This window comes from Podarcis pityusensis (genome assembly GCF_964106645.2).
Source record: "Podarcis pityusensis genome assembly, chromosome: 1".
NCBI classification, from domain to species: domain Eukaryota; kingdom Metazoa; phylum Chordata; class Lepidosauria; order Squamata; family Lacertidae; genus Podarcis; species Podarcis pityusensis.
In genome coordinates, this window is record NC_138028.1 from 122,812,044 (window position 1) to 122,826,910 (window position 14,867).

Consider the following 14,867-nt stretch of genomic DNA (forward strand, 5'->3'; position numbering starts at 1 on the left):
GGAGTGCCAAGGTAATAACCCTGTGTAGCAGAGATTAGGCTGCGAGAATTTTAGCACTGCTTTCTTCCCTGTAGTTGTAAATCTGGGCTTTCCTTTCATATCCACTTGGTTTTTCTCTGACACATTTCTTTACCTTCAGGTGATTGGTTTTGCGATAGAAGCCTACCCAAAATCTCTCCGTATAAACTGGGTAAGGGATTGGCCTGGACAAACAGTTCTGTGTGTATCCCAGACTTTCTGGACCTTGGAGGTCCAAACAGCTATTAAAAATGGCCAGCAGGTAAGCATATATTTTTAACCACATCATCTGGGAAAATGGGGCTCACCAGCCTGAGAAGGTAGCTTGTCTAGGAGAAGGAAAACTCCACTGCCTTGTGGGAAATAGGGATGCAGGAGAAATTCGCTTTGACTCGTATTTTAATGCAAGCCTACCTAATTCACACTACCTAGGACAATACAGGAACTGAAAAGCAGCTGTCCACCGAAATCCGAAATCCGCACTTCTCTGAACGTTAGAATGCAGCTCTTCTACCAAATAATGCATACAGAAATGTGTAAATTAGGGGGACGCGTTCATAATAATTCAGCAGAGAACATACAAAATGCATTATGTTATGGGAAATTGCTTGCAAAGATGTGTATATCATTAGTCAAAATTGCATCTATAAAATTTATATTAGGAGAAATGTGATTAAAACTCTGGTGATTTTTTGTGCAGACAAAAAAGCCAAACAAAATAATAATGTCAAACAAAAATAATAATGTCAAAATGTGGTTTAAAAAAATGGAAAACCAAGAGAAATCCCCAGTGATCGATTTGTCTATTTCAGTACCAACAAAGCTGGCTCTCTCATTCCCAAACTGTTTTTACAGTAGCATGCAGATATGCAGTAATTCATTTTTAAAACTGCATCACCCTGAGATTGTGTTATAGATACAAAGCTCTGCCATTATCCTCCCCCCCCCCCCGGAAAATGTTTGAACCTGAGGGATAATAGAATTGTAGAGTTGGAAGGGACCACAAGGATGATCTAATCCAGCTTCCTAAGTTGTTTTGAAGTTGTTTTATACTTCAAGCACAAGCGGTTGAATCTCAGGGCCTTGAATGGAGTTCTCTTAATGCAAAGGGGGCACTCCTGGCACCTGCAAAACAGAAGAGAGTGTGTGATTTTCTCCCTTGCACACACTGCAAATTACTACTACTACTACTACTACTACTACTACTACTTTATTACTTTATTACTTATACCTCACGCATCTGGCCAGGCCTCCCCACCCACTCTAGGCAGCTCCCAACAGAATATTAAAAACACGACAGAACATCAAACATTAAAACTTCCCAAAACAGGGCTGCCTGGAAAGTCAAATAATTGTTTATTTCCTTGACATCTGATGGGAGGGTGTTCCACAGGGTGGGCGCCACCACCGAGAAGGCCCTCTGTCTGGTTCCCTGTAACCTCACTTATTGCAGTGAGGGAACCAACAGAAGGCCCTCGGAGCTGAATGATGGGGTTGGAAGTACTCCTTCAGGTATACCAGACTGAGGCCATTTAGGGCTTTAAAGGTCAGCAGCAAGACTTTGAATTGTGCTTGGAAATGTACTGGGAACCAATGTAGGTCTTTCAGGACCAGTGTTATATAGCCCCGGCGTACACTCCCAGTCACCAGTCTAGATGCCGCATCCTGGATTAATTGCAGTTTCTGGGTCACCTTCAAAGGTAGCCCCACGTAGAGCGCATTGTAGTAGTTCAAGTGGGAGATAACTAGAGCATGCACCACTCTGGCGAGACAGTCTACGGGTTTTCCAGACATGAACTTATGAAAACCCAGAAGCCAGTTTTAAAAGAAGCAGTATTGGGGGTGGGGGAGCTCTGTACATTTCTGCTGATGTAATGATGTTTAAGCATGTACCGTACTTTCCCGTCTATAAGACGCCCCCATGTATAAGACGACCCCTATTTTTTTGAGCCCAAAATTAAGAACTAAACATTTTAAACATTCCTTATAAGACGACCCCCAATTTTAAACTTAAAAAAAATTGGGGGAAAACATAGTCTTATACACAGAAAAATACGGTATTTTGTTTGTGTCTGATCCCTTCCACCTCCCCAAACCTCTCTCAGGCACTTGAAAAGTACCTGGAACAGTGCAATGGGCAGATTGATGGCATTGTCACACTGGTGCGAGGAACGTTATCAAAGCAGAATCGAGTAACTCTCGGAGCACTTGTCGTCCTCGATGTTCATGCTCGGGATGTTCTGGCAAGTCTAGTAAGCAAACATGTCAATGACGAGACCGACTTCGAATGGCTGAGCCAGCTTAGGTACTACTGGGAGGTAAGTGAAGCCCTTAAATCACGTTAGGAGATGATTTCTGTTTGCAGTTTCCCTGTTTGGGCTAACTTGCTGACACAGGGTGATTAATGCACGAATACGAGATTTTCTTTGCTGGCGATAAAAGATATCTCTCGCCTGTCATCCTATAGACTGAGAGTTAAGAGGTCTAATACGTATACATATATGGTTTGTAATTAAAATTATTTTCCCCAATCACCTTGCACACCTTTTGAATTTGCAATAGGTGCACATATAAAACTTATTCAGTCAAAGGCCACATTGTTTTAGAAGTCCAGATTTTATATTACTATTTTTGAAAGGGGAAGAAAAAGGAGTAGCGTATATACTTTTGAACTGAGTGGCCTTAATCTGATTTTGTCAGAATTGTAGTGTTTTGAGTCTGCATTAATTTCCTCAGCCAAGGGCCAAGCAGATTTGAACTGGCTAAAAGCTAGCAGGACACTTATATAAGATATCCCATTTATTAGCACATGGTGCCCTATAACTGCGACTATCTTACTATAGTAATCAATCGCATTGGATGGAATGGAATGTTCCGCTTCCCCTCTGTACAACCTGCTAGATTGAGTGATTCCCCCAATCTCCCCCCTCGTGAGCTACATTGGAGCCGATGAACTAGAAAGAAACTGTGGTCTGTATGTGATTTCTCCACAGTCCCCCTGCTTATTCCATGCATTTCATGGTTGTTGTTTTCCGCATAGGAGGGGCATCTACAAACAAAGATGATCAATGCCGGTTTGCGGTATGGATACGAATATCTCGGCAATACCCCTAGGCTGGTTATTACCCCATTAACAGATAGATGCTACAGGTAAAAAACAGTTTGGGTAATATTTATTTATTCACTTACGTTTATTAATCTGCCGTTTTTCGGCCCTGGGCAGTTGAGAACAAAAATACCAACATACAGGTGAAACTCGGAAAATTAGAATATCGTGGAAAAGTTCATTTATTTCAGTAATTCAACTTAAAAGGTGAAACTAATATATGAGATAGACTCATGACATGCAACGCGAGATATCTCAAGCCTTTATTTGTTATAATTGTGATGATCATGGCGTACAGCTGATGAAAACCCCAAATTAACAATCTCAGAAAATTAGAATATTAAATGAAATCAGCAAAACAAGGACTGCAAATAGAGCAATATTGGACCTCTGAGAAGTAGAAGCATGCACATGTACTCAGTAGTTGGTTTGGGCCCCTTTTGCATCAATTACTGCCTCAGTGCGGCTGTAGTAGTGTACATGGATAAGTTTCTATACAGTTTTTGGTAGTTCTGTCCCCAAGTCTTTCAGGGTTTTATATGTCAGTGTAGCCTTCTACACCCAAGCTTGAATTGTGAATGGAAGTGTCTAGGCAACTAGTCCAGCTTCTTCCGGATTGGTGTTATATGATGCCAACTGGCTGTGCCACTCAACAGTGAGTCCAGGGTGGCTTTGAATTAGAGTGAGTCCAGGGTGGCTTTGAATTAGAGTAATTCAAACAGGAAGCTTACCAGAGCACAGATCAACGTGGCAAAGCTTTCTCTGCACTGGCCCAGGGTATATTTTGGCAAAATAGACATATATTCTGGCATAAATGTTTAGGACCTGATATAAAAACCAAAAATAATGTGTGGTTTTTCGGACCAAAGCTCACAATTTGAAAAAGGACTTCTACAAAACAAAGAAAAACTTTTATCTAAAATGCACAATCTGTTATTAGATTGGGAAAGAAAAGCTTGACAAAGCCTCTTATGACACATTGGGCAATAGATATAGGATCTAACATAGATTTTAATCTTTGGGGGAAACTTTGGAAGAACAATCTGAAGTTTACAGCATGTTGTTCTTTGAAGGGAAAGACCAGAGTCCTTTTTGTTGGGGATAATTCAGATGTCAAAAAAGGCTATTAATGTATGCCACTACTGCGGCCTGTGTTTTGTTAGACCCAAAATGGAAAATGAGCGAGGTCCCAATTGAAGAAGAAGGGCAACTTAAAACTGATGGAATATGTGCAGCTTGCTGACCTAACATATAAAATAAGAAAATTGTCCAGTAGCGCCTTAGTTGGTCTCTAAGGTACTACTGGACAAGTTTGTTTTTTTTTGACTGCATCAGACCAACACGGCTACCTACCTGAATATAAAATAAGAGAACAAGAAGAACATTTAAAGAAGATTGGAAAATGTTTATTGAATATATGGAGGGAAACTGTGTACACTTGAAAACATTGGCAGTGTTAAGATAAATTCAACAGTGCAAACAAGTTTTGATGGATGTAATAATGGAAAACTTAATGGTTTAGTTTATGTAAAATATGCAGGGATTTATGATATGCAAACTGAACCATGGAAAGAGAAGAAGGGAAGTCCTTGACATTTTAAGGTTGTTTAATGTCAAATACTAATTCTACAAATTCTAATACAAATTCTAATAGTAAGATAGAAAACCTAATAAAAATTATACACACAAAAAATAAAATAAAAACCAGAAATAATGTGACAGACATTTCCGTAACTTGTGCCTTTTTTAAAAAAAAATCCTCCTCCCTCTAATTTCAGAACTCTATTTGGTGCCCTCCACCTTCACCTTGGCGGTGCCCCTGAAGGCCCTGCAGGAACTGGCAAAACCGAGACGACAAAGGACTTGGCAAAGGCTGTCGCCAAGCAATGTGTGGTTTTCAATTGCTCTGATGGACTGGATTACCTCGCTCTGGGGAAATTCTTTAAGGTGCAAATGAATATTGGTAAACATTTAGAATTAAGAACCAAAGCATTTTAATGGCAACGACAGACATGCTCTTGTAGGAAGCATGGGTTCTTTGTACAAATATTTGTGTTTGAACAAGTTCTAAAGAATTGGACGAGAATGAATGAAACACCTACTGCTTTGTTCCCAAGGGAGTTCCTCATTATTTTAAAACTGAAAATAGATACGTACTGGACCTGAACCATGAATTTTTTAAATATATTTTTTGTCCCTCTCTAGGGTTTGCTTTCCTGTGGAGCCTGGGCCTGCTTCGATGAATTCAACAGAATTGACTTGGAAGTACTTTCTGTTGTGGCTCAGCAAATTCTCACTATCCAGAGAGGTACTCTTTTTTTGTTTCATTATCTCTGCCGCGTTAAGATAAAACCCATTCCAGCTGCAATTAAAAGGATGCCTGTTTCTCTCTGTCCGTAGGCATCAACTCTGGCTGTGACTTGCTGGTGTTTGAAGGCACTGAGCTGAAACTTAACCCCACGTGTGCCGTCTTCATAACTATGAATCCTGGCTATGCTGGGCGATCAGAACTTCCGGACAACCTTAAGGTACCCAGTAGCAGTAGCATGAGCTCACTAGGTTCCAAGAAAACACCCTTCCAGAATAGACTTGTGGTTTTAATGCATCAGGTACAACATATATCACATAATTTTGGACGGCCCTCTCTTCGACACTCTTCAGAGAGACCCACTGGCAACTCCTTTGAACCTTAAATTACCTACTTGCAAAGAATTGTAATGCGATATCTGCTGAGGAATGGTATTCCTGAAACTACTGAGATGGTCTCAGTATATTTATCCGAGATCTTTAAAGTCAAATTTAAAACTACTTTATTTTACTTAATGGTGGCTATTGTGGTGTTTGGGATGCGGGTGGCGCTGTGGGTTAAACCACAGAGCCTAGGACTTGCTGATCAGAAGGTCGGCAGTTCGAATCCCCGCGACGGGGTGAGCTCCCATTGCTCGGTCCCTGCTTCTGCCAACCTAGCAGTTCGAAAGCACGTCAAAGTGCAAGTAGATAAAGAGGTACCGCTCCGGTGGGAAGGTAAACGGTGTTTCTGTGCGCTGCTCTGGTTCTCCAGAAGCAGCTTAGTCATGCTGGCCACATGACCCAGAAGCTGTACGCCGGCTCCCTTGGCGAATAAAGCGAGATGAGCGCCGCAACCCCAGAGTTGGCCATGACTGGACCTAACGGTCAGGGGTCCCTTTACCTTTACTATTGTGGCTTTTATGTGTTTAGTATGTCTGGATTGGGATGCGGGTGGCGCTGTGGGTTAAACCACAGAGCCTAGGACTTGCCAGTCAGAAGGTCAGCAGTTTGAATCTGGACCCTTTACCTTTACCTTTAATGTCTGGATTACCAATATTTTATGGATGGTATTTAATGATTTTATTGTCTAATTATGTCAATAAAGGCTGAATGAATGAGTAAGCCCCAGCTAACATTGAGGGACAGGCTTCTGTAGGCGCCCGTTTTGCCCTTTTCAAATTGTTTCATGAAAGAACAATAGAATTGTAGACTTGGAAGGGATCCCGAGAATCATCTTGTCAAACCCACTGCAATGCAGGAATCTCAACGCGCAGCTCCCTATCCAATTTGAAACCATACCAGACCCTGCTTAGCTTTGCAAATGTGCTAGCAGTTTTATTGCTGCGCCACTAGGAGGTAACTCATTCACAATGTGAAGAATAAAAGTGTTATCACTGAGTGAGCAGAGGGAAGTCAGCTGCAGTGGTGGTGATGAAGCTGTATCCCAGTAAACAGGCGCTGGCCGAAGTTGTACCAGCTAGAGGGAAGGACAGCAGCTGCTATTGTCGCTGCCACATGGGGGCATCCTGCAATTGCTATCTCAGAGCTTTGTGTGGTCCCTTTGATCCTTCCTTAGGTTCTTCTTCTGGACTTCTAAATGGTTGCTTCCCAACACACAAGCCTTCCTCTGTACGCACATGGCCGGAAGAGGCATATTGTTTCAGAGGACTGTGGCCTATGCTGTGCCGGATTTATGTATACGCTAAACAAGCTGTAGCGTGCGGCCCCACTCTCTTGGGGCCCCCCCAAAAAAATTAAAGAAAAAACTGGATGTACATCTCCAAAATATAAATAAAATGGCTTTAGATACCTATTAGGTCAATAAAGGGGCAGCAGGTGGCGCTGTGGTCTAAACCACTGAGCCTCTTAGGCTTGCCGATCAGAAGGTCAGCGGTTCAAATCCCCGCGACTGGGTGAGCTCCCATTGCTCTGTCCCAGCTCCTGCCAGCCTAGCAGTTCGAAAGCACACCAGTGCAAGTAGATAAATAGGTACCGCTCCAGCGGGAAGGTAAATGGCGTTTCCGTGCACTGCTCTGGTTTTGGTGTTCCATTGCGCCAGAAGCGGCTTAGTCATTCTGGCCACATGACCCGGAAAAACTGTCTGCGGACAAACGCCGGCTCCCTTAACCTGTAAAATGAGATCAGCACCACAACCACAGAGTCATCTGCGACTGGACTTAACTGTCAGGGGTCCTTTACCTTTTTAGGTCCATAAATTACCATATAGCATATATTTTTTAAAAAACCAAAAAAAACCCCAACAGTGACAATTTGTTGTTGACAAAGGACAGCAGGACATATAAAGGGCCCCATTACTTTCAGTAGCTTAGGGCCTCATCAAACCTAAATCTGGCCCTGGCTGCCTGTTTGGGGTTTTGTTTTGTTTTTTGAATGAATGGGAAATCAAGGCAAATGACAGAACAAATGACAGAAAATGATTCATATGCTCCTGTAAACTCATCATATACCCCAAAAATAATAATCATAGGATATATGCCAGTGTGGTGCCCTCCAGGTATTTGAAAGCTTTCAGGACCCCCCCCCCCCAGTTTTATTTAGTATCCCTTATTTTGGTGGACTGTTTGGACAGTAACGGTCTTTACCAATCTGGGGAACGGTTTGCATACTGATAATGAAATTTAGCCTTCCATCCCAGTCTGAAGTTGACCACCTGTTGAGGGACTGTGATAGAGCTCTGCAGTTAACCTGCCTGTCAATCCTTGCTTAATAGGCCCTGTTTCGAACCGTGGCAATGATGGTACCTGATTACGCCATGATTGCTGAAATTGTCCTGTACTCCTGTGGGTTTGTTACCGCTCGGCCTCTGTCGGTGAAAATTGTAGCTACCTATCGCCTGTGTTCGGAGCAGTTGTCTTCCCAGCACCACTATGATTACGGAATGAGAGCCGTGAAGTCGGTGCTCACAGCAGCTGGAAATCTGAAGGTGGGAAACGTGTGCCCCTTTTTCACGGTCTTGATTTAGAATCTGGTGTTTCACTGGAAGCAAAATCTGTGCTCCTTACTTGAGCTGAATTGAGTATAGGGCCTTCTGTGTGTATATGCTGCCACTGTTGCCCTGGAGGCCCACAATTTTTTTTGGGGGGGGGGCCTCAGCTCCCACAAAGTGGGGCTCTGAGGCAACTTCTAGTTTTGTACCAGAAGTCAGGTTGGACGTGACGTCCTTCTTTGGTGCTTCATTCCTGATTTGCATTTACAGTGGTACCTTGGTTCTTGAACTTAATCCGTTCCGGGAGTCTGTTCAACTCCCGAAACCATTTGAAAACCAAGGTGCAGCTTCCGATTGGTTGCAGGAGCTTCCTGCACTCAAGCGGAAGCTGCGTCGGATGTTCAACTTTAAAAAAAAGTTCACAAACTGGAACACTTACTTCTGGGTTTGCGGTGTTTTGTTCTGATTTGTTCGACAATTAAGCCATTCAAGAACCAAGGTACCACTGTATTTATTTGGGAGGTTTATAAACCACTTATGCAAACAGCTCTCTGAGCAGTGTACAATAATCTAAGCACTGCACAATTAAACCAGAGTTCTCTGTCATATCTTAATCAGGGAAGTCTAGTGCAAGATAAGCTAAGGAGCCAGAATAATGACCCAGAACAGATGCTGGAGGTGACTAAATATTGGACCAAAGTTTATCTACACCTGGCCAGTGACTACTGATGTACATTTATTAGAACAATATGGGTTCTGCAACAGATTGCTGTTAAGATCTTTGCAGGTTCACTTGTTTTCTCAATGAAAGCATGTTTATTTTTGATCCAGTTTGCCCATATCCTACCATGCAAGAAATCAGCAGGAGTTTTAATCCAAAACTCATAGTAACATTTCCCATTAGACTTTTAGATGTGAAGTTTGTCTGGCAGCATAGTAAGATCAGAGTTTTGTGTTATAAAGATGCTCTGGAAGTTTAGATTGTTCACATCTGTCTGGAACGTGTCGGTTCCCCTAAAAACCGCAAATCGGGCACAGGTAGAGGAAACAGTGATAATGTGTAAAACATTGACATATATTTTATTTTATGTTACTGGTAAATTTGAAACGAAAATTTTAACTCTCAAATTAACTGTGTCCTTTTTTGCAGCTGAAGTATCCAGATGAAAATGAAGAAATTTTGCTGCTTAGATCCATTATAGATGTAAATTTGCCTAAGTTTTTATCCCACGATCTACCACTTTTTGACGTAAGGGTCTTTGATTACATTATTCAAGTTCAAGAGATAAGTGATACATACCAAAACCTATACACGGATGAGATTTATGAGCGTATTGCAACCTGAAGCTATAGACAAATCTAGAAACATAGGAAAACACCTTATAAGCAAGTCAGATCATTGACCCATCCAGCACACGATTGTCTACAATGACTGACAGCGGTTTTCCAGGTTTTATTATGCTTATTGATTTTTAGGTATTTTTATGCCGCTTAACATTCAGAATTTCTAAGCGGTGTAGAAATTGAGACAGGTTTCCCAGTCCTAGCTGTAGTTACTGGAGATTGGACCATCTATAGTACATGCAGAATTTATTCTCTACCTCTTTCCTCCAAATCTACAAGCGCTATAGATTTCAGTAGGTGCAAAGAACAATATAGTTATTCCAATAATAATAATTAAAAAATGAAATAAATCCCCCAAAGCTGACAAGATAGCTGGTATAACTCCAGCTTTGGGAATGGAAACATCACACATGCAAGTGTCATCAGCTGTTTGCAGGCATCATGATTCTGTTCCATTTGCGTGCAAAAGCCCAGGATGCAGCTCTGAAGTAAACGTTTTTGCTACAGTGGGGAAAATGTGGATGTTGACCACAAAAGCCATCAGCCCAAACATTCATGAATGGTAAGGTAAAGGTAAAGTGACCCCTGACCATTAGGTCCAGTCGTGGCCGACTCTGGGGTTGCGGCGCTCATCTCGCTTTATTGGCCGAGGGAGCCGGCGTACAGCTTCCGGGTCATGTGGCCAGCATGACTAAGCCGCTTCTGGCGAACCAGAGCAGCGCACGGAAACACCGTTTACCTTCCCGCACGGAAACGCCGTTTACCTTCCCACTTGCACTTTGACGTGCTTTCAAACTGCTAGGTTGATGGAGAAGAAGACTGCAAGGCCATGTGCACTGACCCTGCTCCCATTGCCAATCTGCCTCTGCCTCCCACGATATCCATGGGTTGGCAAGACTGCTGCCATAGGGCTTGCCAAACACATTTACTCACTTCCTGTGAACTGGTTGTGTGTGTGCAGGGTGAGGGTCAGGCCTAGACATGTTTGGCAGACTTACTCATGGCAAACATTTCCCCAGTGTGTGGACATCATGTGGGCAGGCCTGGCAGAGGCCACTCTCATTGCATGGAGTAAATAACACTTTACTGGGACTCTTGACTGACAGCTATGTTTTATCTTCTATGGCGATCACTCGTAGTTGAGTAAGATTGTCTCCCATGAACACGGTCTTAACAATGAGTCTGTAAGTGACTGTGGAGGCCAATTGTGGATCCACACGTCCTTCCACAGTGCGGACATAGGTTTCTGGGCAGGAGTTGATCACGGTGAGGGTTTGCCAAGCGTGCCTTCCTCTTAGTGTGTTTCTCCCTTTCGTCCTGAGTTTGAGCATCTTCAAAGTCCATGACACCTTTGGTAAAGGCTGTTCTCCAATTGGAGCGCTCGCAGGCCAGTGTTTCCCAGTTGTCAGTGTTTATACTACATTTTGTTAGATTTGCCTTGAGAGAGTCTTTGAACCTCTTACGTTGAACAATGGCATTATGCTTTCCATTTTTAAGTTCTGAATAGATTAGTTGCTTTGGGGAGACGATAATCAGGCATCTACACAACATGACCAGTCCAACAAAGTTAATGTTGAAGAATCATCACTTTGACACTGGTGATCTTTGCTTCTTCCAGTACACTGGCATTAGTTCACCTGTCTTCCCAGGTGATGTGTAAAATTTTTCGGAGACACTGTTTTATAGAACATAAAACATAGACACTATGTTTTATAGAAATGTGATCGCATTGCTAGTTTAAAAGGCCTTTTTTGGGGACAGGAGATAATTCAGAGAAGACCCAGAGACTGCTTGCTATAGTCATGGTTAAAATACCTTGTAATTCATTTTTGACAGGGCATCACTTCAGATTTGTTTCCTGGTGTGAAGTTGCCGAAACCAGATTACAATGACATCCTGGAAGCCATCAAGATAAACTGCGAAGAAATGAATTTACAGATGACACCGTTCTTTTCCGAGAAAATTTTGCAGATCTTTGAAATGATGATTGTGCGGCATGGTTTCATGATCGTCGGAGAGCCCTTTGGCGGAAAGACATCTGCGTATCGGGTTTTGGCAGCTGCTTTAGGGGACCTGTGTGAAAAAGTAAACAAATGTTTCCAGAAGGCATTGTGTCCTAAAAACAGCAAAGTGACATATTGTGTCACCTTGTCAACTTTTTCTCACATCCGGCCTGATCTTTCATTTCCTTCAGAAAAATTGTCTTGTCTGTCCATACTCTGCTGCTAATGGCATTTGCCTAAGTAGCTAGAATGATAAGATGCTGCAAGGAATGAAAAGAGATGCTCATAACAGCAAGCACCTCTTGTTCATTACATGCGAGAAGGCCTATACCTTGAGCACTTGATATTTTCTCCCCTCCCAGCAAGTCCTCCTCCCACTGCTCCCATTTCTGGCAGGAGAAAGGGGAGGCTGTGAAGGGGATGGCACTGTGGCAGGACTTGACACTTCTTGACAAAGTACAGTGGTACCTCGGTTTTCGAACGCAATCTGTTCCGGAAGACCGTTCGAGTTCCAAAACGTTTGAAAACCGAGGCACAAAGGGCGGCCTGCAAATTTAATACAGAGAATTTAGAAAAATAAGATATACCCTCAGTGGAAGCCGTTCGACTTCTGAGGCGTGTTCGAAAACTGAAGCATTTACTTCTGGGTTTTTGGCGTTCGAAAACCGAAACGTTTGTCAACGGAGACGTTAAAAAACTGAGGTACCACTGTATTGTTTTCTGGCCAAGAAGAACATCACATGCATGTTGGAGGCAGGATCGTAATCCCCTCCATTTCCTATGTTGCCATGAATGGCCAAACCATCCATCTGTATAGGGCAAATATGTGTGTGTGCGCAGGTGCATCTATCTGGATATATTGAAAGGTAACATGTAGATTCACATACAGTAGATATAAATGTAGGTATGGATAAGAGAGATGTGTATGTGTATTGATGTATTAAATGCACCACTGATTTATCAAATGCAATTCCCTATGTGTACTCAGGGGCTGATGGAGGAAAATAAAGTTCAGATCACTGTTATCAACCCCAAAGCTATAACTATGGGGCAACTGTACGGACAATTCGATCCCGTCTCCCACGAGTGGTCAGATGGCATTCTGGCTGTGAGCTTTAGGGCCTTTGCCTCTTCAGCTGTAAGTATTCAACAAGATTAAAATATTCCAGCATATAAATAGTTTTAAAGCATAGGTTAGATGGCCATCTGTCATGGATGCTTTAGCTGAGATTCCTGCATTGCGGGGGGTTGGACTAGATGACCCTTGGGTCCCTTTCGATTCTATGTAAACAATGTCTAGAATAAAAGGAGGAGCCAAACTGTGCCCTGAAGGCATAAAAGACCCTGGTCCTGTGGGGGGTTTGTGCCGCTTCAGTGGTCATATGGTAGGGAAGGGTTAGAATTGTCACCAACTGAAGGCATCATAATTGACAAATTCAGCACCAAGGGCCTTCTGGTGGTTCCCTCCCTGCTAGAAGTGAGGTTTCAGGGAACCAGGCAGAGGGCCTTCTCGGTAGTGGTGCCTGCCCTGTGGAAAGCCCTCCCACCAGATTTCAAGGAAATAAACAACTTTCTGACTTTTAGAAGACATCTGAAAGCAGCCCTGTTTAGGGAAGTTTTTAATGTTTGATGTTTTATTGTGTTTTTAATATGTTGTTGGGAGCCGTCCAGAGTGGCTGGGGAGGCCCGGCCAGATGAGCGGGGTATAAGTAATAAATTATTATAAATTATTATTATTACAGTCATACCTTGGGTTACAGACGCTTCGGGTTGTGCGATTTTGGGTTGCGCACCGCGCCGAACCCGGAAATACCAGAACGGGTTACTTCCGGGTTTTGGCGCTTGTGCAGAAGAGCTAAATCGCTCTTTGCGAATGCGCAGGAGTGCGGCCCATGCGTGCGCAGACCCAGCGCTGCGGGTTGCGGACGCTGCTGGTTGCAAACGTGCTTCCCACACGGATCATGTTCGCAACCTGAGCGTCCACTGTATTTATTGATTATTATTATTGATTGATATTATTGATTATTGGTTACACTTGTCTGCATTTAAATAAAATAGTTCTTTGTTTTTAGATGCTGATATGTGCTGCAACACATTCTCTCCTGTGTGGGAGAAACAGAAGACCTCTTCTAAGAAGGTCTTTTTGCTCACCTTACCAATTCTTAACGTTATTTGTACTAAAACTTTGTTCCCTCCCCCCAGACACCTGACAGGAAGTGGCTTATTTTTGATGGGCCTGTGGATGCCGTGTGGATTGAGAATATGAATACCGTGCTGGATGATAACAAGAAACTGTGTCTGATGAGTGGTGAGATCATTCAGATGTCGCAACAGATGAGCCTTATTTTTGAACCAATGGACCTGGAAGTTGCTTCTCCTGCTACTGTAAGTTGGTGCGGTTGTTAGGTTGCTTTTCGATGACATTAGGATTGTGACAAGCCCACAGTGGTGAAAAAAAATTAACTTTCTCATTTCTTTACTTCCCAATCTACACTGGCAAATTCACCTGCAATAAAAACAGTAAAACACTAAAAATAAAATAAAAGCATACTGAAACATTTAAGGACAATTATTATTTTTATATCATTTTTATTCAGTCTCCAAAAATATTCCAAAACATTTATCGGCATATGCAATTCTTTTTCCAGCACAAAATTCTTGACTTCCCACCTCTCCTTTTCTGGTGTTTGTTTTTTACCCCTTTTTTATTAGCAGTTTTATAACACCTTTTTTAAAATCGAAACCCTGTTATTGTTAGATCTTTCAGTAACCCACTGCTTATATTTCAAATCCTGCCTGCGACTTCATATATTGGTGATAAATTGATAGATAATCCATCAGTGGTCTCCATTCCTCCTTAAACACTTTGTCATTATGTCCTATTAGTTTGGCAGCTGATTTCACCATTTCAGAATAATCCGTCAGTTTCATAGGCCATTCCTCCTTTGTTGGAATTTATTCTTCTTTCAATTTATGTGCATATAAGGTTCTAGCTGCTGTTGTCGCATAAATAAATTCGTCAGCTTTTTCAAGACACCTGTCCCCCTTATTCCTAGCAAAAAAGGCTTCAGGTTTTTTTTAAAAGGAATTATCAGTTTAAACATCCTTTTCAATTCATTATGTATCATTTCCCGAAACCCCTTTGCCTTTTCACAGGACA

At 42.4% G+C, this 14,867-nt stretch overlaps 1 protein-coding gene across 1 annotated transcript in view; it reads left to right on the forward strand.

Annotated features, from left to right (window-relative positions):
• DNAH7 (dynein axonemal heavy chain 7) overlaps positions 1 to 14,867 on the forward strand; it is a 152,997-nt gene that overhangs the window by 53,243 nt on the left and 84,887 nt on the right. Inside the window, exons 21-31 of the mRNA XM_081023134.1 lie at positions 140 to 280; positions 2,124 to 2,336; positions 3,059 to 3,168; positions 4,903 to 5,071; positions 5,330 to 5,432; positions 5,525 to 5,652; positions 8,145 to 8,357; positions 9,511 to 9,609; positions 11,541 to 11,789; positions 12,696 to 12,845; positions 13,910 to 14,092. Of these exons, the coding sequence (XP_080879260.1) occupies positions 140 to 280; positions 2,124 to 2,336; positions 3,059 to 3,168; positions 4,903 to 5,071; positions 5,330 to 5,432; positions 5,525 to 5,652; positions 8,145 to 8,357; positions 9,511 to 9,609; positions 11,541 to 11,789; positions 12,696 to 12,845; positions 13,910 to 14,092 (1,758 nt within the window). The remainder of the gene's footprint in view (positions 1 to 139; positions 281 to 2,123; positions 2,337 to 3,058; positions 3,169 to 4,902; positions 5,072 to 5,329; positions 5,433 to 5,524; positions 5,653 to 8,144; positions 8,358 to 9,510; positions 9,610 to 11,540; positions 11,790 to 12,695; positions 12,846 to 13,909; positions 14,093 to 14,867) is intronic.